Source organism: Mauremys reevesii, linkage group 19 (assembly GCF_016161935.1).
Source record: "Mauremys reevesii isolate NIE-2019 linkage group 19, ASM1616193v1, whole genome shotgun sequence".
In the NCBI taxonomy this organism is placed as follows: domain Eukaryota; kingdom Metazoa; phylum Chordata; order Testudines; family Geoemydidae; genus Mauremys; species Mauremys reevesii.
The window spans coordinates 6,161,843-6,189,630 of record NC_052641.1 but is presented as its reverse complement, the minus strand read 5'-3'; the positions used below and the strand labels follow the sequence as shown (position 1 = coordinate 6,189,630).

The window sequence follows — 27,788 nt, the reverse complement described above, 5'->3', positions numbered from 1 at the left end:
TATAGGGAGCCTGGGTGCCTAACAGCTTGGTGGATCAGTGCTGTTCCTGTGATTTGTCTATGCGCAGCAACACGCAGCATTGCAATGCATAAGTTCCTTCACAGATCCCACTGCAGGTCCACAGAATTTCTATTTCATAATCAACTTATTTGCAACCTCGCTTATTCTAATGGAGTCTGCTACTGGTATTATAAAAATAACATCTTAAGACAAGAGTCGCCCTAAGGAAGACAACCTATTATCTTGCAAAGTTATTTTTCAGTATCATGTCTCCAACGGCCTCAGCTCAGAAACAGTACGCTATTATCATCCTTCTTTACCTGTCAGCTGCCTTTCACATTGGCGATGGGCTTTTGACATTTCCTGCTTTGAGCAGGGGGTTGGACTAGATGACCTCCTGAGGTCCCGTTAGGGTGACCAGACAGCAAGTGTGAAAAATCAGGATGGGGTGGGGGGTAATAGGAGCCTAGATAAGAAAAAGATCCCAAAATCGGGACATCTGGTCACCCTAGGTCCCTTCCAACCCTGATAGTCTATGATTCTATGATCATGCTCTTCTTGAAATCTTGTCCTTCCTTGGCTTTTGTGACTGTGCACAGTGGTTCTCCTCCTACCTTTCTAAGTGCCCCGGCAGCATTTCTTTGGGATGAGCCTCCTCATCCCCGCCTCCAGCCTTCTGTGTGGGTTCCCCAGGACTCCATCCTTAGTTCCATCCTCTTCTCGTAGTTCTCTACACTTACACAGGCCTATCTCTTATTCACTATCAAGATGTTGATGCCTGATTCTGCTCTGCCAGTGACACTTATCTATTAAATTTTCAAGTGCTATCTTGCATGCTGCTCCTCAGGCTTGGAAGCAGCATACTTAAACTTCTGCAAAAGTACCTCCTTCAAAACTCTCTCCTTTGCAGTGATATCTCCAAAATATGAACAGTGGTTAGGCAGCTGGTGTGCTGTAACAATGACCCGTCCTGCCGAACAGCACTGACTCATTGTTTCTTTGTGCTTCTCCCATCTGTTTGTTGCATCCAGCTGTTGTCTCTTGTCATATTTAGACTGTAAGCTCTACTGGATGGACCGTCTTTTTGTTTGTAGAGGCCCAGAACAATGGGTGTTGCATGGGTGATCCAGGACTCAGGCCATCACATACGTATAATTCTAAAAATAATCTCAGTGATTCATGTTCGGTCAGAGAATAAACTTACTTGGTACAAAGCCTGTGTAGAAAGGTATCAGTCCAGCGCTGCTGTATATTTTATTATTAGGCCAATATGTCTGTGGTAGTCTCTTACCAAAGTTCCACACTGGGTTTCTTACCATAAACTGAAAGAACAAATAGGAGCTTTTATTTTCAAATTGAAAGTGTTGCAATACAAATTAATACAATTTTTAATCCACATTTGTACAACAACAACAAAATTGAAACTAATGCTAAAGCGGAGTCAGATTGGAGCTGGACTAGGGCAATTGGGTCACTAGGCTCACCATGACACAGCTGGACTGCAGTGATGGGACATCCGGCTCACCATGACACAGCTGGACAGCAGCAATGGGACACGTGGCTCACCATGACACAGCTGGACTCTGGCAGTCATGGCCCCAGGCTCACCGTGTCACAGATGGATCACAGTGACTAACCAGGCTCACCATCACACAGGACCCGTGGCACTACACCATGCTATGGCATTGCTACCCCCACCCCAACTCTGCAGGGCAGAAGCTCCATCAACACAATAGTCATCTGCGGAAGAGTATGCCACTAATTCTCTTTAGGTAGGTTGGAGCTCTCATCCTCCCTGGACAGGCAGTGAGGCTCCCTTCTTCCATTTCCCTCCCACCCCACAGCTGTAGAGAGGGAGGGGGATTCCCAGCATTTGTTCTGGCAGCTGGGGTTACTCTGCTTGGATGGGGAGGGCTAGACATACTGCAGCCTTTCCTTCCTGCCACAAACAACTTTCCACTGGATGATGGTGAGGGAACCCCTCCAGAGCAGTGCTTGGCGGTAACATCACACTGAGATGCATTGGGCAACGCCTCGCCCTTAGTGCTATTGTCCCAGGCTCTCTGCAGACTCAGGCAGACATCACTGCATTGCTTACACTTGAGTCACTTTTAAAAGCTTTTCTTTACAACCATGAGGGCTAGTAAAGAACAGTTACTTGTGCCAATGTGTACTTCTAGGCAAAATGATCTAGCTTTGATGTGCTGGGTGCATGCACACCTGAGTCAGTGGAATACACATCTGCACCCACATCTCAAAGAACAACAATTACAGTTAACATAAATAACCGTTTTTTACGGTGACTCTGACCAAACCCTCAAAAACCAGCTGGCTCCATTTTCCACCTGAGTAACCAACATGCAAAGAAGCACCTGAAAGTCACCTTCTGTGACACCAAACTTAGGCATGAGGATTGCCCAAGGTACAGTATCTGCATCAGGCTGCTTAGGGCACTGCTTTCAGCTGCCTCTTCCTGGTCACAGACTTACAGCAGTCGGCCTTTCTGTTTGGACTAATTCAGTGTCTGTCTACCTTTTGTACTTTTTCCTATATTTGTTCTTATAGGTTATTGTAACATCTTGTGAACGTACACTCACTTCTTACAGGTGAGCTCACAATTAGGCCTAATTATCAGAACACTGGTTGAAGCCCTGAACCATAAGTTTAGATTATTGTCATGATCATGATACGAACTTGTGAAGGAACATCCAAGGCTTGTGACATCCCCAGAGGGGGTGGAGACTCTGGGGGGCTTGATCAAGCATGGAGCGAATTGAAAGAATGGATCTTGAGAGGGGGATCTGGGAATGGTGATGGGGCATCAGGAGCAAGGGGGTCAGACAGACTGGCTATCCTTGCCTGAAGAAGTGGGCTAAGAGAAGAAGGATTGGTAGGGCTCTGAAGTATCCCTAACTAAAAAAGCTTCCCACATGGTGAGCTTTGGTGGGGAGAAATTCCTGAGAGAAGATGGGGGACTCCAAAGCTATTCCAGTAACCCAGCAACAAGGTTTGGTGGTGAGAAATGACATGACACACCGACAGGTGACAACACAATATCTTTGTCAATAAATGATGCTCAAGACAGACAGGGTAAGATGAACAATTTCTGTATATAAAATTATTTCTTTAACACTTCCGGTTCCATGTTAGATTATATTTGTTCTTAGTATAATAAATAAGATAGAGTTAGTGAAAACAAAAGTAAGACTAAGCTTGCTATGTACTACTAGGATATCACGTCTCAGAGTGATGAGACATAATAATTACCACATGCTAGAGTGTACCTCTGAGTTTCCAGGTCCTGTGGAGAAAAGACTTTATATCTAAATGAGACAAGGAGTGAATACTGGATGACGGCAGCAAAGGTACCAGATAAAGTTGCCAAGTTTATAGGGGTTAGCTTTTGGCCAGAGGTTGTCACACAGAGGTATTAATCTTATTACCATGTTGGGTCAATGCATGCAATCCTATTTTCCCCATAACCCACAAGGGAAGGGGATGAACAAGAGATTCATAAATTCACAAATTCAAAAGCCAGATGGGATGACCATGAGTAGGCTCGGCAGAATTAGATTTTTATTGTTTTATAATTTCAATGGATAATATCCATGTTTATTTTTAAGCATTTTTAATCAATTTCAATATTCAGTTACAGGAAATTATGGGGGGGGGGTGTCAGACAATAATTATTTAATGATAGACTATGAGATTCAAAAAATTAAAGCTTTATAATCATTAAAATACAAATCATCAATGTTGCATGTCAAAATATACAAGGAAAATATCTTTAAATCAAACTCTAGTAAGTTCTCAAGCAGCATTTTTCTTATTTTGCCTGTCTAAATTTTAGCTATTATCAATGGAAATAATTTTTTCATTAGTTTGTGTGTGTATGGTGAAATCAATGTTTACTGACATTTACCAATAAAAATGTAATGCTTCCAAGCCTACCCATGACCATCCAGCCTGACCCTCCACCACATATAGTCCACAGAACTTCTCCCGGAAGCTGGATTAAAGTATAGCTTTCACTTTCAGAAAGATATCCAATCTTGTCTTCAACTTTCCATGCACTGTAAGTACCTCCTCTCCAGTATACTGTGCCAATGATTATTCACCTGCACTGCTAGGAAAGTGGGTCTGTTTCAAGGTTGAAGTTGTCCCGCTTCAGCTTTCTTGCTATGCCTTTGCCAGCAAGGTTGAAAAGCCGCCACTATCCGTTCTTGTCCCTGTATAAGTACATCCCACTATACACACAATGACCGAATCGCCGCGCAACCTTCTCCCTGAGAAGCTGAATAGGTCGAGCTCCTTAAGCCTCATGTCATAAGGCTTGTTTCCCTAGCCCTGATCATTTTTGTGGCCCTCCTTGAACTTTCTCCAGGATTCCCACATCCTTCTTGACATGCAGATAGGGTGACCAGATGTCCCGATTTTATAGGGTCAGTCCTGATTTTTGGGTCTTTTTCTTATATAGGCTCTTATTATCCCCCACCCCCTGTCCCGGTTTTTCACACTTGCCGTCTGGTCACCCAATGTGCAGACTCCAGAACTGGATATCCCATTCAGTGTATAGGGACCCTTGGTGCCTAACTCAGGCTTTGTGAATCACTGGGATTTTTCTGGCACCTAAAAGTTAGACACTGTGAGGCTGAGCATCACAACACCTAACTCCAGGCTTCAGCTCTTTGGGGCAGGGCCCATGTTTTGGTTCTGTGCTTGTATAGGGCCTACTAAAATGGAGTCCTGGTCCCCAGCTAGGGGTTCCGAGGCACTAGGTAATACAAATTAGTAACCCTAATACCACAGATTCACACAACCACATTGTCATCTTTTCCATTCCATTCTTTGCATGTTCTAATGTTTTGTTTGATATTTTGAGCACTAATGCCTATGAGCCAGAGGTCTTCATTGAGCTGTCATTTTGACGAGCCCTCTGGTGGCCTCAAAGGTATCTGGAGTGGAAGGCAACATAACCTCTTCCACTTGTGCGGACCCTTGCGCGGGGCTGGCATGAACAGACCAGGGTCTAGCGGTCTTGTCTGGTTTAGAGGCCTGGTTCGAAGCTTACCCAGTTGGGGCCAGAGCGACCGCTTCAGGCCTACCAGAGGGTGCTCCCAAGGCTTGCTTTTTCTGAGCGACTGGGGAGTGGGAACGGTGCCAGGGTGGGCATCTTTGGGGCCCGGGAGATTGACGGTCCTGAGGCAGGCATGGGATCTTCTGCAGTGCCGTGGCCGGTACCGCTGAGGGAGCACTGCGCACCGAAGCGCTCGGTCCCGCGTCTTGAGAGGGATGCAATGCGGACTCCATGAGGAGTTGCTTGAGCCAGATTTCCCTCTCTTTTCTTGTTCGGGGCTTGAACACCTTACAGATTTTACACTTGTCAGCCTGATGGCACTCTCCCAGACACCTAAGGCATGGGTCGTGGGGGTCGCTGTAGGCATGGGCTTGCTGCAAGAAGTGCAAGGTTTGAAGCCCTGGGACTGCATGCCCCAGAGTCCCGCAGGGCAGTCGTTGAGTGCGAAACTGCCCTCACGACTAAACTACACTTAATACTATAGTAACACTTAACACTATCAATGATTAACTAACAAAGGTAACTACTAAGATAAGAGAAAAGCTAGGGATTAGTGGAGCACTTGAGAAACAAGAGACCACTGTTCCAACAACCGTCATGGGTGGTAAGAAGGAACTGAAGGGGGGTTGGCCAGCAGGGTCTAATATAGGATGCTATATCGGCGCCACTCCAGGGGGCTCCCCAGCTGGCCCAACAGGTAGCTGCTAGGGAAAAAGTTTCCGACATCTGTGCATGCAGCACATGAACACACCTAACTGGAATAGATATGAGCAACACATCTCGAAGAACAACAGTTACAGAAAGGTAACTGTTTTTTCACAATGATGCCGAGATCTAAGTGATAATGTGTATAATATTAGTATGTGACATGCTTTTAGATCTTTTTCTTCAGTATGAATTGTATATTTTCATTGCCTAATTTTCTCCAGACCTAATGAATTTTTCTTTTTCTCTTGGTTAGTTCCCAAGCTTCATTTGGATTTCCATATTGAGGAGCCTATTGCTCTACCTTCTTTTTACCCAGAACTCGAGAAATATGAGCAGTACACGTTATTAATTTATAGTACCCAAAATCCTACTAGGTGCTTTATTAAAAAAATACACAATCCCAGCCCTTAAAATTGTACAATATAAATTTACAATGTAAAGTTACATGACACAAGGTGAAGGTGTCAAGCATTAGGGGAAAGCCTGAAGCTTGGAAAGACGTGAGTTACAGCAATATGGTCATGCAGTTAAGAAGTAAAAACCCTGAACATTGTTGACTTGCTTACTGTGGGCATCAAAGAAGAGGTGGATTTTAAATGAGGCTAAGGCTATAGTTGCATGCATTAAAGTAGGAAGGGTGTTCCAGACACACAGTGTGTGGAAAGAGTTGAGGATGCTTATGGGAAAATCAGATAAAGCTTATATTTGATGGAATGGAGGAGGAACCAGCACAGAGTTTCAAAGAAGGGGGTGACAGGGCCAGACTGACAGCTATGAAGATCATTTTTGCAGCTATACTGTAGAGGGCCTACAGGGGCGGGGGGTAATGTGAGTGAGGAGGAGGCCAAGCAGGAAGAGATCACAATAATCAAGATGGTACAGTACATGATATGGGCATGAGTTAGAGTTTTTGCTGTTGGGAGTGAGAGAAGAGTTATGTCTTGGAAGTGGAGTGGAAGAAGAAACAGCAAGGTTTGAACATGGATGGGTGCCCAGATGGGAAGGGAAGAATGAAATGAATGGAAGGGTTGATAGTGACCTGAAGGCTGGAAGATGGAATGAATACCAAGATGGTGGTATTACCAACAGTAACAGAGACAGTAACTGCTGCTAACTTGCTTTCTGCTCCATCAGTCAGGCTTCTTTGGGGGATGGAGGAGATGCAGAAACCCAGCAGCTTCTGTTTCCTGCTTCCCAACTGCCCTGGTTTGACACTACACATTTCAGTTTAGGAGTTTGAGGGAGCTGCTGCCAGGGCCAATATGCTTTGATTTAGGAGGGAAAATCAGTGGATCTCTCTTACTCATGTAAAGTTGTAATTGTCTGAGAGATATCCAGGGTGAGATGTCAGAGATGCAAAGCAAAATGAGACTGGCTAGAGGGGGAGAGGTTGTGGGGGGAGAGGTGGATTTGGGAGTCATCATCATAGAGAGGATAGTCCAAGCCATGGGAATGGTTAAGGTCACCCAGGCAAAGGGTATAGAGAGAAGTGTAGGGACCCAACCCTGTGGGCCACCTCCCCTGCACAGAGACTATGGGTGGGGAGAAGGTGGAACCAGCAAAAAAGATGTGGAAGAAGGAATGAGAAATAGGAGGGGAACCAAGAGAGATTGGTATCATTAAAGTCAAGGGAAGAGAGGAGGAGGGAGTGATCAGCTGTGTCAAAGATCAGTGTTGAGGGAAAGTGAGAAGGTGCTAGGGAAGGATGGACAGACTGTATCAATCTTCTCTGTAGCTAGTTGGGAAATTTCCTTTGGAAAGATTGTCCAACAGAAAATGACCTTTTTGTAAAATCAAAATTTTCTGTGGGAAAATTTAAATTTTGTCCCAAAATTTTAATGTTCTGTTGGGGAAATTGAAATGATGGCACCCAGGGAGAATGTGAAATTGACAAAAGCCTTCCTGGTGGGCAGCCAGGGAGCTGAGAAATTCCATTTCATATATCCCAAAATGGAATTTTTCTGAGTTTTCTGTCTCATGAAAAAAATTTTTTCTTTTCATTCCAAATCAAGACAGTTTTTTCCTGAAATCTCAAAATTGTCTGTGGGATGAAAATTCCTTTTTCTGGTCAGCTCTCACCTTCTCAAAGATATCCGCGAGATCCTGTGCTGAGAGGAAGGGAATATGGGGCATGGGGAAGATTTTGAGGGAGTCACCAGAGCTGAATAAGCAACAGAGTTTGAAGGTCTGGGTCTTAGTGAGGAAGTGCAATCCTGTTGTCAAGGAAGAAGGCAGAACTGAAGGAAGACAGGATACAGTTATCTGTGAAGGGTCTGATTTTCTGCAGAGGTACCACACTGTGGAAACAGGAGGATGTGGATGTTGGATCAGAGTCAAGGTCAAGAGTTAGTGGGATGGACTATGGGAGAGAGGGCAGAGAAGTCAAGGATGGAGAGAAGGCATCAACAACAGTCAGTACAGATGGGGAAACAAGGGAAGAAAAAAGGAGCTGCAGAGAACATGGACAGTTGTGACTGGAGGTTACAGAATAGGTAGCTAAGAATTATCAGACTGAATCAGACCAGAGCTGCTTCTCATCCAGTCTCCTATCACTGGCTTGAGCTGGTTCAGATGATAAAAAAAACTCTGCTTCAGCAAGACAAAAGAAAGGTAGAAGGGATAGAAACAGAATCATTACAAGAAGACTGCTAGGTACTTTAGCCAGGAGAAATGGTTAGAATTTCTACTGATGGGCCTGACGCTTGGGGAGACTGGGCTCAAGCCATACAGCGGTTTGCCCCAAGATCACATGAGATTAAAACAGGAAGAGGGCGGTACCCGAGCCAAAACCACAAAACCTGCCACAGGTTCCGGTGGTTCCCGGACATAGTGCCTTGCCAGGAGAAGACTATGCCCGTGAATCTACCTGTTTAACAGCCTGTTGGCTTGCCTGTGACCTAACTTGCCCTCCGAGAAATGGAACAGCTTACTGAGGACTCCAGGCCAGGGCTGCAGACCACCCAGCACAGAGCCATTGAATTCACTAGTAATGACACGCCAGACACACTCAGAGGTGAAAGTAAGCCGGGCCGGTCCGGTATGGCGTACCAGCAAGAGCCAGTACACCGTCGACCGTACCGGCTTTCCCAAGCCAGTGGTTTAAAGGGCCTGGGACTCCCAGCAGTGGCTGGAGCCCCAGGTCCTTTAAATTGCTGCCAGAGCCCCAGGGCTCCCGGCCACCTCCACAGCTGGTAGCTCTGGTGGTGATTTAAAGGTCCCAGGCTCCCAGGTGCCGCTACTGCAGCCGGAGCCCCGAACCTTTTAAATCTCAGTTTAAAGGACCCGGGGATGTAATGGCCCCACCTCTTCCAGTTGAGACCCCGCCCCCCTGCTCAGGACTCTGGCATACCGGTAAGTCCTTTAAGTTACTTTCACTCTGGACACACCAATGCCATCGCAAGAGCAATTCAATCTCAAGGCCCTTCAGCTATCTGGCCTGTTTGCCACCCAGAAAAACAGAGTGGCCAAACAATTTAAAAAAATGCAAAGACACACTGAAACCAGTTGATTTTCTGTAGGGTTAGTTGTGTTGAGGTAAGTGATCAAACCGAAAAGTTTAAAATTAATTGTTTTGTGAAAGGAGAAGTGTATGTGGAGCAGCATCTATTGTTCTGTAAGTGTGTGGGTTTGCCTGATGAAGTCAAGGTCACCCTTCACACCCCAATGCAATGAATGCTAATAAGAAGAGAGCTGCCTGGTGTGTGTGCTTGTTAGCTGGATGTAAAGTTCAAATAAAGAACACAAGACAAGCTCTCCTCTTGTTAATGTGGAGAACAACATCTGCTTCATGGCTTGACGCAGAAGGGTTCATATTCCTTCCAAAACACTTGGGATTTTTAAAATCTTTGTTACTGTAATTCTGGATGATCTCGTTAACTATATAAGTGTCCAATTTGCTTCTGAATCCTACTAAACCGTTGGCCTTGATACCTTTTGACTAAGTTCCACAAGCCATTTATTTGCTCTTTTGACTGATGCCACATGTTGCGCAGAGCTTTTCACTGAATTGTCTACAGTGAAGCACTGGGACATCACTGGGGGTGTGAGGTGGGATTTAACACAAAAGGCAGAACATTACAGGGTGCTGCTAGGCACTACTGTAATAATAATAATGATAAGAAGAAGAATTAATATGGGGTGATGTTCATTGGAGAAGATGGACATCATGAGGTGTAGCAAGAGGGTACATTTCACAGGGAGGTGGTGTAGGGAGAAGGTAGTGCACCATGAAATGCTGTATGGGAGTATAAATGGGAGTATTGCTAACTTCAAACATTAAAAAATTATGAGTTGGGCCTCCCAAAATCATGAGATTTTTTTGGGGGGGAAGTTATTTAATTTTTTTCTAGTTCTGAACATTTAGAGGGCATTTGGGTCAAATTCTCAAGTTTTTCTCTGCAGCCATGAAGACCAGTGACTTACTATTTGTTTTAAATGAAAGCTGAGACTATTACATAATCACCTGACTCCAGGTGCTAGTGATTTAATAAAATCACAAGAGCTGACAACACTGAAACGGTCCCTTTTTAATAATGAATAATAAATTGTTAAAAACGGCACCCAGAAATCTCTCTTCAATCTCTGGGTAATGTGAGCAAATTAGAAGAGTGCAAGTAGAGGGATTAACCTCGAGGTTTAGGCTTCACAGAGTGCTTCTTCAAGCAAAACTCCCATGAATTCAAGGAAGGTCTGAGTCAGGGCCGCCCAGAGGATTCAGGGGCCCTGGGGTCTTCGGCGGCGGGGGGCCCCCACTTCGGCAGTAATTCAGCAGCAGGGGGTCCTTCCGCTCCGGGACCCGCCGCCAAAGTGCCCCGAAGACCCGCGGCGGGGGCCCCCCCACCGCCTAATTACTGCCAAAGTGCGGCGGCGGCGGCCGGTCCCGCATCGGGGGTAATTCGGCAGTGGGGGGCGGAAGGACCCCCCACCGCCGAAGACCCAGAGCGGAAGAAGCTCCGGGGGCCCAGGCCGCGCGAGAGTTTTCCAGGGCCCCCAGAGCGAGTGAAGGACCCCGCTCCAGGGGCCCTGAAAAACTCTCCTGGGGGCCCCTGCGGGGCCTGGGGCAAATTGCCCCACTTGCCCCCCTCTCTGGGCGGCCCTGCTCTGAGTTAGAATTAAGGGAAGGTCTACACTCAAAATGTTGCAGATGGGAAGGCTTCTCCCATCAGAGCAGGGACTCCACCCCCGGAGAGGCAGTAGCTAGTTGGCAGGAGAAGCCCTCCTAACGACCTAGTGCCGTCAATACCATGGGTTAGGTCAGTATAACTGCATCACTTGGGGTGTGGATTTTTTTTACATTCCTGAGCAATGTAGTTATACCAGCCTAATTTCCTAGGGTAGACACAGCCCAAGTGAGTGCTTCGGGCATTATTACAGAGCCTGGGTCTTATAAGAAGCTGCTGAAGTTGCTCAGTGAAGAAAAGGAAATGATCTAGCAGTATCCTAGTGACATGCTACCTATTATCAGGTATTTATGGTGTACATCTTAGCAGCCATCCAGCATCATTGTAATGCTGCTGTGTTGTAGCTGTGTCAGTCCCAGGAATTAAAGAGACAAGGTGAGTGATGTAAATATCGTTTATTGGACCAAGTTCTCTTGGTGGGAGAGACAAGTTTTCTGTCCCACCGAGAAAAGCTGGTCAAATAAAAGATGTTATCCTACTCCCCTTGTCTCTCTAATATAGTATCGTTGCACTTTGCTTAGTTGGTAAATCAGAAATGGAACAGCTTTTCAGTTCATTCTAATCAGTTACGGCAAATGCCATTTCTTCAGCCTATTACCTAGGAGAGCTTTATCCTGAATATAGAAGAGCCCACATCCAGCTCCTGTTACAGTCAAAGAAAAGATTCTCAATGGGAGATGGGTCAAGGCCTAAATCAGTTTGTTGAAAAAATGCATCTTGCTATAATTTACCTGATTTCTGTCAAATTCATTCATGGCATCTTTAACTCCCTTGAGATAGTTAACACCCATAATCCAGGTGAAGCGCGGTACAAATCCAGTGTAGCCTTTGGGTGAAGAGAAGAGAGCACATTTATTGCTTGCGAACACATCAGTACACACTGTATGGGGCTCAACAATATACAAGCAGGAGCGTTTTAGGCAAAATTCAGATTTTTTTAAACCATCTCTAGATTACATTTTAAAATCAGATATTTCACACCCATTGGTCATTTTGAAACATGGCTTTTTTCATTATCCCAGGGAAAATGCTGTGAGCTGGAGGGGCCTCTTTATCTATAGATGACCTCCATATAATGAGAACAGAAATACTGTTTCTTCATAACCAAAAGCCCTGTGACTGGTATGTCGTAGTGGAATACATAGCCAAGTATAAGAAACATGAAGTCCCTCTTTCATTCCTCATGTTCCTTTTCCCCTCCAGCAACTCCTCACTGAGGATCAGAGAAGAAAGAAGCTAGAAAGGGGGGAAAAAGGCAAAACAAGGAAAGAATTTAAAAAAAAAAAGAATTCAGAATCTCCTCCTCCCATAGACAGAGGCTCCCTTTGGAGGCAAGGTCATTCTGCTCCATAAACCTTCAGCTATTGGAGCCAGGGATGTACCTCATCCACTCCAGACCCATAAGACTGTACTTTCTTTTCTGCCCCCACCCAGAAGGGATTAAGAGGAGATAACTTTCTGGTGCAGTCACCCCATGTGGCCTTGTAAAGTAGGCACCAACCTTCTGGCTCAGCCTTTCCAAGTGCCAGGCATCTCATCATAGGTCTGTAACATCTCAGGGAGGGAGCAGAGAAACAAATAACTTGTGTGTGTGCACTTTGCGACCCTTTTTATGAACGAAGGCCTCATACCCCTGCCTGAGGGGAGGCAACTCTCATTCACATGTTTCATGGATTAGGTAACAGTCCCTCCAGGCACAGTTGAAAACAGAACCTCAGTCAGATAGACCTAAGCCTCATCCATGTTGCCATACTGTCTTTCAGAAGGAATGTGCCAATCTGTGTGCTTGTCTCTGCTGTGTCTAACTGCATGACCAGTCTCTTCCCAGACCCAGGAATAAAACCCTGGAGTCATGATGCCCAACACTGTAATAAATCATTGTAGATCCGTTTGGCAGAGCATGTATTATGCCTCCCTTTGTGGCCTGGGCCACACTGAGGATAGCAAGGTAGCACTGATGCTAGTTACTCCTATAGCTGAAGTGACAATGCTCTATGATGTGAATCTGAATGGGATGGTTTAATCCCTGCTAATGCTGGTGGAATGTATATAGATACGAGTCCATCTTAAATTGTGAGTCCAGTGGCACCCTAAAGACTAATAGATTTATTTGGGCATAAGCTTTCATGGGTAAAAAACCTCACTTCTTCAGCGTATGCCCAAATAAATCTGTTAGTGCCACAGGACTCCTTGTTGTTTTTGTGGATACAGACTAACACCGCTACTCCCGATACTTAAATTATTGGGATGACCTTGGAATGATTGTACTTCATGAAATGGTTTTATTTCCCAGAACACTATATTTAGAATTGAATTTGTATGTATTAATATTTGCTTTATTGTTCCATTTAATGTAGGTAATTTGAAGAATAGAAGCTCTCACTTTAAGAACATGAACGTTACAGAATATGCTTGAAAGAGATTTTGCCTGTATGGTCACTGAGTGGTAGACCTCATAAAACTTGATTTAATAAACTAAACTTTCCAGAAAGCAAGCATTGTTCTCAAGGTGTAACATTAGCACTCATTAGAGGCCTGGATTCGTCAGGGCACTGCTACTCATAGATGTTAAGGCCAGAGGGGGACCATCATGATTGTCTAATCCCACTTCCTACACGTTGCATGCTACAGAACCTTGCCCACCAACTTCTATAATACACCCATAATCTTGGGCTGATTTACTGGAGTCCTCAAATCATGATGTAAAGACTTCAAATTACAGAGAATCTACCATTTACACTAGTTTAAATCTACAAGTGCCCTATGCTGCAAAGAAAGGCAAAAAAACTCCCACTGTCTCTGCCAATCTGACCCGGGGGGGAATTCCTTCCTGACCCTAAATATGGCGATCAGTTAGACTCTGAGCATGTGGGGGAGATCCAGCAGCCACACACTTGGGAAAGAATTCTCTGTAATAACTCAGAGCCCTCCCCATCTAGTGTCCCATCACCAGCTGTGAGAGATATTTGCTACTAGCAATAGCAGATCAGCTACATGCCATTGTAGGCAGGCTCATCATACCACCCCCTCCATAAACATGTCAAGCTTAGTCTTGAAGCCAGATATGTCTTTTGCCCCCACTACTCCCCTTGGAAGGCTGTTCCAGAACTTCACTCCTCTGATGGTTAGAAACCTTTGTCTAATTTCAAGTCTAAACTTCCTAGTGTCCAGTTTATATCCATTTGTTCTTGTGTCAGCATTGGCCCTTAACTTAAATAATTCTTCCCCCTCCCAGATATTTCTCCCTCTGATATATTTATACAGAGCAGTCATATCTCCCCTCAGGCTAAACAAGCCAAGCTCTTTGAGTCGCCTCTCAAAAGCCAGGTGTAGTGGGGCGGTCACCCCACTCTGGCTCAGAAAGGGTTAAAAGCCAGCCCTTGGAGAGGGCTGGGGCTGAGAGACAATCAGAAAGAAGCTGGGAGGCGGCCAGGCTGGGCCCTATAAAAGGGCTGCAGGGCCAGAAGGCCATCAGTCTCTCTCCAGCCTTGGAGAGAGATGGGCCTGGCTGCCTGAAAGAGCAAAGGGTACCTTGGACAGCGCAGTGCTGGGGAAGGGCAGGAGGAGCTCCAGCCTGGCAAGCCCTCGGGCAGAGGCCTGGCTGTCAGGGCTGGAAGAAGTATTAGGGCTGTGGGGTGGCAGCCAGGGAAGGAAGAGGCAACAGGTCGAACCCCCTAGCTGATGATGAGTGACCACTTCAGACTGCAGTTTGCCCCTGAGGGAAGGGGCTAGATGAAGACTTGCACTGGGTAACTGAGGCAAGGTGGGTTTAAGGGATTGGGGTTCCCTGGGTAGGGGAGGATCCTGCATGTGGGGGTAATACTGGGGGGCAGCATCTAGGAAAAAGGGCACCCCGTGGGCGGGTGAGGGACACAGGGCCTGAAGTACTGTGGTGGACACTGTCTAGGGCCTGGTCTACACTGGGAGGGGGGTCGAACTAAGGTACGCAAGTTCAGCTACGCGAATAGCGTAGCTGAACTCGAACTACCTTAGTTCAAACTACTTACCCGTCCAGACGCCGCGGGATCGAAGTCCGCGGCTCCCCCGTTGACTCCGCCACCGCCATTCGCGGTGGTGGAGTTCCGGAGTCGACGGGAGCATGTTCAGAGTTTGATATATCGCGTCTAGATGAGACGTGATATATCAAACTCCGAGAAGTCGACCCGGGCGGGTAGTATGGACGTACCCTAGGAAGTAGGTATTGGTAGGGAGACACCGGCCAGCAGGAGGCGCTCCAAGGCTGGGATGAGCTAATTCCTGAGGTAACCAGCAGGAGGCACCACGGAAGTGAATGCACACCATGTTACAGTAGGTTTTCCATTCCTTGGATCATCCTAGTAGCCCTTCTCTGCACCTGCTCCAGTTCGAATTCATATTTATTAAACATGGGAGACCAGAATTGCATGTACTATTCTAGATGAGGTCTCACCAGTGTCTTTTATAATGGCAATAACCACTTCCCTATCTCTACTGGAAATACCTTGCCTGATGCATTAGCCTTTTTCACAGCCACATCACATTGGCAGCTCATAGTCATCCTGTGATCAACCAGTACAACCTGGTCTTTCTTCTTTACTGTTGCTTCCAACTGATAAGCCCCCCCTTATAGCAACATTTCTTGGTGTTAGTCCCTAAGTGCATGACCTTGCACTATTAAATTTCATCCCATTTCTATTGCTCCAGTTTTCAAGGTCACCCAGATCTACTTGTATGGTATTCTGGTCCTCCCCCATATTGGCAATACCTCCCAACTTTGGGTCATCCACTTATTTTATTAGCACACTCCTATTCTTTGAGCCAAGGCCATTAATAAAAATATTAAATAAGATTGGTCCCAACACTGATCTATGAGGAACTCCACTAGAAACCTCCCTCCAGACTGACCAGGGCCAAGCTAACTGGAGCCCTCCCCCCATCCTGGCATGCTTTGCCTCTGTCCCTGGCAGCTGAGCCAGGGCAGGGAGCGGGCCGCCACTGACTCTGAGCCAGGCTCTCAGGCAGAACCAGCTCCATCCTGCTCTCTGCCCAGCTGCCAGGACAGTAGCCAAATGTGTGGGGGATGCCACAGGGGGGAAGACACAGGGAGAGAAGGACAGAGCCCCTCCCCTCCCCTCCCACAGTAACGTGGCGCAAGGATAGCGCTGCAGCCCCAGGGTGCAGGGTGGGGGATCACTGGGCAGGGGAGACATGTACAGTGGTTACATGCCTCCCGCCCCCAATATAAGGAGTCGTATATGCTAGAGATAGACAAGGATGGCTAGGTTGTGGCCACCAGAGAGAATAGAACCAGGAAGAATTCCACACAGCTCCAAGTTTCAAAACAATGCCAGGTCTTCAACGGGGAAACTGTGGAAGATAATTTTCAAGATCCAGCAGGTCCAAGGGAATGGAGAGATGCACAGGACACACCTGTGGATGGCAGCTTGGCCCAACCTGTAAGAAAATCACGGTTGTCCACAAAGAGTTCTCCAACCACCCAAGGAAGACAGATGATCCTTCTTGGGGATTCAATACTCAGAAGAATCAAAAGAAAGTTCTACAAGGGACAGGCAGACAACAGGACAATGTGCTGCATTCCCAGGGCTAGGCATGAGATGTCGATAGGCTTTTGAAGTCAATGGGAAAAGATCCACTGGTGATGGTTCAAAGTAGCACTAATGACACTGCATCACAGCATATCCCACAGATCGTAGATGATATCAGGAAACTTGGAAGCGTGGATGTCTAAGGCTAAGCCAGCTTCTCTTTAGATCCTTTCTGTCCCACGCGTAAAAGACAGAATGCAGAAGATTCTGAAAGTGAACTACTGGTAAGTGGTGTAGGGTGGAGCATTTTGGTTTTGTGGAACATTGGCTCAGCTGCTATGAGGAGAAGGGGCTGTATAGCTTGGATGGTTTCCACCTCAGTAGAAGGGTGATCCATCACCCCAGAGATAGGCTGGCTAGAGTAGTCAGGTGCGTGTTACACTAATAACCAAATGGAAAGGTAAAAAGAGGGAAGATATAAGCACTGAGCAGCACAAAATCAAGATATTGAGAACAAAATTAATCAAGGAACCAAAGGATATGAAGAGAAGAAATTCTTTAATGGCCTATAGACCAATGCCAGGAGCCTGGATAACAAACAAGAGGCGCTGGAATTCCTCATTTATAAGCATAAATTTGATCTACTTAGTATTGCTAAACCCTGGTGGGATGATTCACACTATTGGAATGTTAAAATCAATGGTTATAACCTATTTTGGAAAGAGCAAGAGGGCAAAAGGGGAGGGGGAGTGGCACTCTTCAAAAGTAGCATGTCCTGTTTCTGAGCGATGGATAACTTGGAAGAAAATTATCTTGACTGTTTATGGATCAATATCCTAACAGATAAAGCACAAGATGGGGTATTAGCTGGTGTCTACTGCAGACCACCTAATCACACAAGGGAACAGGACGACTGGCTCCTTATACACCTTTTTATAATGGGCAAGAAAAAAAGGTAAAAACAATTATGAGCCATATCAGCTGAGAGGAAAAATTTAATCAGAAAAATGTGACTGATAATTAGGAATTGTTTAAGAAGACTTTGCTAGATGCCCCAAAAGCCACTGTCCCACAATTGAGGAAGAAGTCTGTGCTGGTTAAAAAACTCTGCTGGTTTAGCGAGGATGTGATGGCAGCTATAAAAAATTAATATATAACAAGTGGAAGAAAGAGGAATTTGATAGTAATAAATATAAATCAGAAGCCATGAATTGTAGAGAACTGATAAAGAAAACAAAGGGCCACAAGAAGAAATCTACGGCCAACAGAGTTAAAGAAATTCAGGAGTTTTTCGAGTATATTAGGAACAAAAAAATCCTAAAAATTATATTGGTCCAGTACTAGTTGGAAATGGTAGAATTATCAATAATGCAGAAAAGGCAGGTGTGAGTTCACTAAATATTTCTGTTCTGTATTTGAGAAAAAAACAACAGATGATGGAACCATATCATATGATAACATTGTTTCCATTCCTCTAGTGTCTGAGGATGTTAAAGAGAAGCTACTAAAGTTGGATATTTTAAAAATCAGCAGGTCTGGATAACATCCATTCAAGAGTTTAAAAAAAAGCTGGCTCAGGAGCTTGTTGGTCTGCTAATGCTGATTTTCAATATGTTTTGGAACAACAGGAAAAAACCAGAAGAGTAGAAGAAAGCTAATATTGTGCTAATAAATTAAAAAGATGCATTAGATAACACAGGTAATTATAGGCCTGTTGGTCTGACATCGATCCCAGGCAAGATAATGAAGTGGATGATATAGGATTTGGTCAACAAAAAGAGTTAAAGGCGGGTAATATAATTAATGCTACTTATCATGGGTTTATGAAAATAGATCCTGTCAAACTAACTCGATATCTTTTTTTGATGAGATGACAAGTTTGGCTGATAAAGGTAATAGTGTTGCTGTAATGTACTTAGACTTCCGTAAGGCATTTGACTTGATACAGGCATGACATTTTGATTTACAAAATTAGAACAATATAAAATTAACCTGGCACACATTAAATAGATTAAAAACTGGCTAACTGATAGATCTAAAAATGTAATTGTAAATGAGGAATCATCATCAGAAAGGTGTGTTTTTAATGGGGTCCTGAAGGGATCAGATTTTGGCCCTATGCTATTTAACATTTTTATCAATGACCTAGAAAAAACCATAAATTCTTCGAGATGTGTTGCTCATATCTGTTCCAATTAGGTGTGTGTGCGCTGCATGCATGATCGTCGGAAGATTTTTACCCTAGCAACACTCGGTGGGTCGGCTGAGGCGCCCCTGGAGTGGCGCCCTTATGGCACTAGATATATGCCCCTGACGACCTAGTGCCCCCTCAGTTCCTTCTTACCGCCCATGACAGTCGTTGGAACTGTGGAGCACAGCTTAGCTGATCTCCACTTCCCTAGCATTCCCTTTAGTACCTGTTAATAGTTTCTGATTAGTTGTTAATAGTTGTGAATTACTTAGTATAGTTAGAGTTAGTTTAATTAGTGGGGGGGAACAGGGTCTTCTCCCCTATCCCGGTACCTAGGCCCATGCCTGGGTCTCCGGACTTCAAACCCTGCTCGGCTTGCCAGAGGCTGATGCCAATGGGAGACCCCCACGACTCTTGCCTAAGGCGTCTGGGGGAATCCCACCAAGCAGACAAGCGCTGCATTTGCAAAGCCTTCCAGCCGAGGACCAGGAAGGAGCGGGACTTTAGACTGAAGCAGCTCCTTATGGAGGCGGCACTTAGCCTGGTCCCTTCCTCTGCGCGCCAAGACTCGGCACCGTCGTCCTCAGTGCGGAGTGCCCCTGTGGCACCGACTGGTCTGGCACCACATTCAAACTCTACCAAAGACTCACAGCACCACATCTCCCCGGCACCTCCACCACCACGGTGCAGGTCTCTATCTCCGAAGAAGAAGCAGCCCAAGCAGGTGCCGGCCACTTCTTGTTTGTCAGTGCGACAGCTGCCGACGCTTCCCGCACCGCAGTTGGAGCCACGTCCACTGCCGGAGTGCATAGGACAAATATTGGCTCCTGCACTGTCAACTCTGGCGCTGCAAGTCCGGTGCACGTAAACTCCCCGGGGCACACCGTGGTTGAACTGAGACTACCCTCCACACCGGAGACCTTTTCAATGGCGCGGGACTTGATCGCGCTCACAGAGCCGACTCCTCTGCAGCTGGCAGCACCTCTGGCACGGACGGTGCTGTGGAAGGGAAATCCGTCCCTCATGTGACCACTGTTGCTGAGTGAAGGACAACACTGATCCCAGGCCCAATCTTCTTCCCGGCACCTATCATGGTGTCACTCGCAGTCCCAGCACCATTCTCGTTCTTGGCACCGGTTGTACTCACGACGCTGCTCCGGCTTGCAGAGATCCAAATTGCGTTACAGCCGGTACCGATTGGACTCCCGGCACTGCTCCTGGTACTGGTCAGAGCAGCACTCGACCCGGAGCTGATTCCGATGCCAATCTCACTGGAGGTCGCTATCGAGATCCAGATCAGGCTCCCAGTACTGATACGACTGCAGGCACCAATAGATGTTTTGGTACCATTCTGCCTCATGGCACCGGTCTCCGGCACCACGGTACCATACAGCACTGGCACGTACAGCACTGCCTTGGCATCTTGCTCTGCCTCTTCATCGTCGCACTCGCACTGTTCCACTCCTTCGGACCCCCAAGTACCAGAGGCCAGTGTGTCTTGCCACCCCGTCCCCCCGCCGGGAGGCTCTAAGGCAACTGCTCCAGCGCCAATACAGGCCCACGCTCCTAGTGTGATGGACCTCTGCACCCACCAGGAACTGCTCTGCAGAGTGGTGCGCAATATGAACCTCCAGGTAGAGGAGGTGGTGGAGGTAGAGGACCCTGTGGTGGACATTCTGTCCGCAAAGGCACCGTCCAGAGTTGCCCTCCCCATCATATGAACCATACAGGCCAATGCCAAGACAATCTAGCAATCGCCAGCTTCTACTCCACCTAGGGCCAAGGGGGTGGAAAGGAAGTACTTTGTCCCTTCGAAGGACTATGAGCACCTCTACACGCACCCCCAACTATGCTCCCTTGTCGTGGCTTTGGTCAACGAGAAGGAGCGGCACGGTCAGCAGGCCCCGGCGCCTAAATCAAAGGATGCTAGATGTCTAGACTTGTTTGGGCACACGGTGTACTCAGCCGGAGGCTTGCAGCTCAGGGTGGCCAACCAGCAGGCACTCCTGAGCCGATATGACTATAATTCATGGCACTCTATGGAGAAATTCAAGGAGTTGGTTCCACAGGAGTCCAGAGATGAATTTGGGGCTATAATAGAGGAGGGAAAGAAGGTGGCCAGAACTTTCCTACAAGCCTCTCTGGATGCAGCAGACAGGACCCTGGCCTTGGGCATAGCCATGCGCTGCACCTCATGGCTGCAGGTCTCTGACTTACCACCAGAGTTACAGCAGACCCTCCAGGACCTGCCCTTTGATGGCCAGGGCCTAGTCTCCGAGAAGACAGACTCGAGGCTGCAGAGTCTGAAGGACTCGAGAATTATCATGCGCTCTCTGGGGATGCATACCCCGCTAACGCAGAGAAGGCCCTTCAGACCACAGCCTCAGAGGTCATACCCTCCCCCTCGGCCGAGACAGGACTTCTTTAGAAGACGCGACGAGATGGTAAAAGGAAACAAACTGCACAACAAGCCAGCCAAAACCAGGGCCCTCCCAAGCTGTCGGCAGGGCCTAAGCAGAACTTTTGAAGGTGCGCCCAAGGACGGAGCACCAGTCTCCATTCAGGATCCTTCCCCGTCTTTCCAAAATAGTCTCTCTCATTTCCTTTGTGCGTGGTCCTACGTAACATCAGATTGTTGGGTCCTACACATGGTGGAAAGGGGATACTTCCTCCAATTTGCTCCCCCCCCCACCCTCCTTCCCCATCCCTCTTCAGGGACCCTTCTCACGAGCACCTCCTTCTACAGGAGGTCCAATCACTCCTGGCTTTGGGAGTGATAGAGGAAGTTCCAGGAGAGTCAAAGGGCAAGGTCTTTTATTCCCGCTACTTCCTAATCCCCAAGGCCAAGGGTGGGCTTCAGCCCATCCTGGACCTATGCGGACTCAACAAATTTATGGTAAAGTTGAAGTTCTGCAGTCTCACTATGGACCATTATTCCTTCCCTAGATCCAGGAGACTGGTACGCCACCCTCAACATGAAGGACACATACTTCCACATTGCGATCTACCCAGCGCACAGCCGCTTCCTTTGCTTTGTGGTCCATCAACAGCACTTCCAATTCACCGTCCTTCCTTTCGGCCTATCCAAGGCCCGCAGGGTGTTTACCAAATGCATGGCTGTGGTGGCTGCCTCCCTTCGTTGACAACAGGTCCAAGTGTTCCCATATCTCGATGACTGGCTTATTTGGGGTCGCTCCAGGGATCAGGTGCAGTCTCATGTTCAGCTCACCATGAACGTGTTCAATTGGCTGGGCCTCCTGCTCAGTGTCGCAAAATCCACTCTGGAACCAACCCAGAGGATAGAATTCATAGGAGCAGTATTAGACTCAGGCCTAGCCCGGGCAATTCTGCCAGAAGCACGCTTCCAATCCCTGGTGAACATCGTCCACAGCCCGCAAAGCTTCCCGACCTCAACCGTGAAAACATGCCTGTGCCTCCTGGGACACATGGCCTCTTGCACGTTTGTGACCAGGCACGCCAGGCTGCGACTACATCCACTCCAAGCCTGGCTATCAACAGCATACCGCCCAGGTTGGGACAGCTTGAGCATGGTGGTTACCATCCCGCCAGGGATATTAGCCTCTCCAGGCTGGTGGCTGGACCCCAAATCACTGTGCAAAGGGGTGCCATTTCACGCCCTGCAGCCCTCTGTGTCCCTAGTCACGGATGCGTCATTCCTGGGATGGGGAGCCCACCTCGGGAACCTCCATACACAGGGGCTATGGTCGGCAGGAGAGTTATCCCTGCACATCAACGTACAGGAACTCAGAGCAGTGCGCCTGGTGTGTCAAGCATTCCGAGAGCGCATTCAAGGCCGTTGTGTTGCAGTCCTCACAGACAACACTACGGCCATGTCTTACATCAACAAGCAAGGAGGAACCCAGTTGTCCCCCCTCAGTTAAGAGGCCACTCGTCTGTGGGAATTCTGCATAGCCCACTCGATCCATCTGGTGGCGTCGTTTCTCCCAGGGGTCCAGAACACCTTAGCAGACCACCTCAGCAGATCATTCCAAGCTCACAAGTGGTCGGTTCGCCCGGATGTCATCAACTCTGTCTTCCCGAAGTGGGGCTTTCCCCTGATAGACCTATTCGCCTCTCGCGAGAATCGAAAATGCCAGGTGTTCTGCTCTCTCCAAGGGTGCTCTCTGGGTTCCCTGTCGGACGCCTTCCTAATACAGTGGAAGGATCACGTGTGCTACGCCTTTCCTCCATTCCCGCTAGTCCACAGGGTCCTAATCAAGCTGCGCAGGGACAGAGCCCGTCTGATTCTGGTCGCCCCGGCGTGGCCCAGACAGCCCTGGTATACCACTCTCCTAGAGCTGTTGGTGGACCAGGCCAGACCTGATCACTCAGGATCACGGTCGACTCTGTCATCCCGACGTGCAGCCTCTCCACCTCACAGCGTGGATGCTGCATGGCTAAATCAGTCTGAGCTGTGCTGTTCTCACTCAGTCCAGCAGATCCTTTTGGGTATCAGGAAGCCCTCCACCAGGTCCACATACTTAGCCAAGTGGAAGCGGTTTTCCTGCTGGTGTGCCCGGAATCATACGACCCCCCCTACAGGCGTCAGTACCTATCATCTTGGACTACCTCCTGTCCTTAAAGCAGCAGAGCTTGGCAATATCTTCCATCAGGGTGCACCTGGCAGCTATTTCGGCTTTCCACCCAGGCGAAAATGGGCACTTGGTCTTCTCCAATCCCATGGTCAGCAGCTTTCTCAAGCGGTTGGAGCACCTGTTCCCATGAATTCGACAACTGGTCCCTATGTGGGAACTTAACCTGGTCCTATCCAGACTCATGGGTGCCCCGTTTGAGCCGATGGCCACCTGATTGCTCCTGTACCTTTCCTGGAAGACAGCCTTCCTCATAGCTATCACCTCGGCAAAGCATGTGTCTGAGCTCAGGGCACTCATATCAGAACCACCGTATACAGTGTTCCACAAGGACAAGGTACAGCTGCGACCCACCCGGCCTTCCTCCCTAAGGTGGTGTCCACCTTCCATGTCAACCAGGACATATTCCTCCCTGTCTTCTACCCGAGGCCGCATGCCTCTCGATGGGAGCAACAGCTGCACTCCCTGGACATTCGCAGGGCCCTGGCCTTCTACATCGAGCGAACAAAACCCTTCAGGAAAACGTCACAGCTGTTTGTTGCTGTGGCAGACCAGATGAAGGGTCTTCCGGTCTCCTCCCAGCGCATCTCGTCCTGGATCACATCATGCATCCGTGCGTGCTATGACTTGGCTGGTGTCCCAGCTACACACCTTACTGCCCACTCCACGCGGGCTCAGGCTTCATCCTCTGCTTTCCTTGGCGCATGTGCCCATTCAAGAGATACGCAGGGCAGCGACTTGGTCATCGATACATACCTTCGCTGCCCATTACGTGATAGTCCAGCAGTCCAGGGGTGATGCTGCATTTGGTTCAGCGGTCCTTCACTCCGCGACATCTCACTCCGACCCCACCGCCTAGGTAAGGCTTGGGAGTCACCTAATTGGAATCGATATGAGCAAGCACTCGAAGAAGAAAAGACGGTTACTCACCTTTGTAACTGTTGTTCTTCGAGATGTGTTGCTCATATCCATTCCAAACCTGCCCTCCTTCCCCTCTGTCGGAGTAGCCGGCAAGAAGGAACTGAGGGGGCGCTGGGTCAGCTGGGGCATATATCCGGTGCCATAAAGGCACCACTCTAGGGGGCACCTCAGCTGACCCACTGAGTGTTACTAGGTTAAAAATCTTCCGACGATCATGCACACGGCGCATGCACACGTAATTGGAATGGACGTGAGCAACACATCTCAAAGAATAACAGTTACAAAGGTGAGTAACCGTCTTTCCCTCACTGATAAAGTGTGCAGATGACACAAAAATTGGGTGACTGGTAAATAATGAAGAGGACAAGTCACTGATTCAGAGTGATCTGGATAGCTAGATGATCTGGGTGCAAGCCAATAACGTGTGTTTTGTTTTAATATGGCTAAATGTAAGGTCATACATCTAGGAACAAAGAAATGAGGGATCACAGAATTGGAAGGGATGCCAGGAGATCATCTACTCCAACACCCTGCTCAAAGCAGGACCAATCCCCAGACAGACTATTACCCCAAATAGCCCACTTAAGAATTGAACTCACAACCCTGGGTTTAGCAGGCCAATGCTCAAACCACTGAGCTATCCCTCCCCTCCAGCTAGATAAAAAGGCACACCTTATTTCCAGTCTAAATTGATGTGAGCATAATTAACCATTGGAACAATCTACCAAGAGTTGTGGTGGAGTCTCCATCACTGACCATTTTGAAATCGAGACTGGATGTTTTTCTAAAAGCTCTGCTCTAGGGATTATCTTGGAGCAGGTCTCTGGCCTGCGTTATACAGGAGATCAGACTAGGTGATCATAATGGTCCCTTCTGGCCTTGGAATCTATTAATCCAATCAGCAATAGACACTCTGCACCTCTCACCTTGCAACGAATCACAATCTTCCTCAGATTGATGGGGATTATATCTTCAGAAATGTATATCACCCTTTATATACGTTTCAAAATGAGAACCCTGAAACACTGGCTGGCAAGGAACTGATGACCACATGCAGGCAGCATGTATCAAAAGTTTCCCGTTCCAAAGAAGATGCAACTGTCTCCAAATTGTTGGTTTTAACCTCCCAGCATCCTCAGAAGTGTAGCTCCAGCTATAAAAATGACCACAGACAGAGCCAGCAGAGGCTGGAAAGCTCACTGCAACAGTATGGCAGCATGGAGGATTGGAATCTCCCATACAGGAAATTACATCTCAACATCTGACAGCAATTAATTGGGCATTAAAAACATTTCTACCTTATGGCCAGCAGAGAGATGTCCATATTGTCAAGGACAACACCACGGCAGTGATTTACATAAACGGGAAGGTGCCCTTGGCACAAAACTGCGCAGGGAGTGAATAGCTCTGTGGGAGTGGCACCTTCTCCTCAATATGTATCCAGTGGCCTTGCACCTAGCAGGGAAAGACAACCACCTCGCAGACCAATTAAGTGGAAAATGATGGACACTCATGAATGGGTCACTGAAAACACTGGTACCAAAAGTGATTCTCGCCTGGTGGGGCCATCCAGACATGGACCTTTTCATAGCTAAACAGTAGGCGAATGCTGAAAATTGTGCTTGAAAACAGGGTGGTCCAGTCATTCCATCTTGGATGCATTCCTCACAGCCTGGAGCCAAAGGCCTCTTTATACCTTCCCTTCTTTTCCACTCATACGGAAGGTCATAAGGATGGAAAAGCAGGACAAGACCAAAATGATTTAAATTGCACCAGCATGAGCCAGATGTCAATGGTTCCCTGACCTGCTTCACCTCTCAGCAGGGCGCTGTCAATCTCTCCTTGTCTCCCCAGATCTACTGACTCAGCAACACAGTGGAGCTTAGCATCCCGACCTGGTCTCCCTTCACCTCACTGCTTGGGCAAATAGGACTTTAACCCACTTGGAACTACTTTGTTCAATTGATATGCAAAAGTTTTAGTTCATTCTCGGAAAAAAAACCTCATCTCAGAAGTGATACCGTTTAAAATGGAAAAGATTAATGCTTTGGGCAAACACCCGTCCAATCCATACTGGAGTATTTGCTGCAGCTTAAACTCTGAGGCCTCTCACTATTCTTGTTAAGGTTCATTTCTCAGCCATATCCGCCTCTATTCCACTGCTGATAAAAGATCAGTGTTTGCCCATGAAAGTAAAAAAAAAAAACATTCCAAGAAGTCTGAACAATATCTACCCTCCTATCAAAAGTCCTACACCTTCGTGGGATCTTAATTTGGTTCTCACACAGCTAATGAAGCATCTATATGAGCCAACGGGAAAAAATTCTTTATTCTATTTATCAATTAAAATAGCATTTTTGGGTGCAGTTACATCTGCAACAAGAGTAAGCCGAGTAGTTGTACTCAGAACAGAAGCATGCTTTACAATTTTCCATAAGGACAAAGCAGCACATCCCCAGTTTCTCCCAAAGGTGGCCATGAATTTTCACATCAGTCAATCTATACATTTTACCTCTGTTTTTTCCCAAACCTCGTTCACGCAAGGCAAGGTAAACGCCATATATTAGATTTAAAAGGAGCTTTAGCTTATTATTTAGACAGGCCTGAAGAATTCAGGTATTCTCCAAATGTCTTTATCTTGTACTGACAACAAAAATGAGCAGACCATGTCTTTCCAACCATTACCCAGATGGCTTAAGCACCGTGTAAAAGAGGTCTACATTTAACTCCTGTCCGTCTCCATCAGGGGATATGGTCCCACCCTACCAAAGCCAAGGCAGATTCAATGGCATGCCTAAGACACATACCAATTACAGAAATTCAGAAAGCCGTCAAACAGAGCTTCAGACACATTTAAAAAAACCATTGCTCTCTGGACCTAGGGTTCAGCTCTGCTGCTCAATTTGGCAGAGCAGTCATTCAATCTTTTCTTAATTAAGACTCCTTGTCCTACCTTCCTTAGCGGGACTACTGTTTGGCAATCTATCCCATGCATGGGAATATGTGGAGGCCATTTACTTGTAACCAGAGTTCTTTGAGAGGGACTCTGCAAATTCACTCTCCCTCAGCCACCTTCCCCTCTTCCTCAGAGGCCTACTTACAACATGGAGCTGAGGATGAGGTGATGGAAGCACAGAGACGGACAGATGCCGGGTGCCGTTTTATAGCCTCACTCTCAAAACATTCAGGAACAATGAGTGGGAGGAGCAAGAGGGGGCGTGCGAGTGCTCCAGTGGGCACTACTATGTAAGAGTCCATCTTCAGAGCTGCATCAGCCGATGCATCCCACAAGTGGGCATATGCAGAGGCCACTCAAAGTAACCTTTAAGTAAGTAACCTTTGTTCATTGTGCAGTGAGTGCTGAGATTCTGTTCAACCTGGGCTAGAGAAAAGGAAGGAGACATAGTCAGAGGTGGATTCATCGATCCACCAATTTTAAGGCCAGAAGGGACCATTGTGATCATCTGGTCTGCTGGCGTAGCACAGGCGGAGAATTGCACTGAGTGATTTAGCATATTTTATATATTGTACTTTGAATGTATCAACTCTGACGGTGGTATCTTTCTTAAAGAC

General features: G+C 47.2%; 1 protein-coding gene across 4 annotated transcripts in view; it reads right to left on the bottom strand.

Annotated features, from left to right (window-relative positions):
* FAM166A (family with sequence similarity 166 member A) overlaps window positions 1-27,788 on the bottom strand; it is a 61,428-nt gene that overhangs the window by 8,839 nt on the left and 24,801 nt on the right. For 2 of the 4 annotated variants that reach the window (XM_039506438.1, XM_039506439.1), the window contains 2 exons: window positions 11,697-11,791; window positions 1,205-1,322 (listed from right to left, as the gene is read on the bottom strand). In XM_039506438.1, coding sequence (XP_039362372.1) covers window positions 1,205-1,322; window positions 11,697-11,791 — 213 coding nt within the window. The remainder of the gene's footprint in view (window positions 1-1,204; window positions 1,323-11,696; window positions 11,792-27,788) is intronic. The other 2 variants (XM_039506440.1, XM_039506442.1) reach the window with 2 other exon arrangements.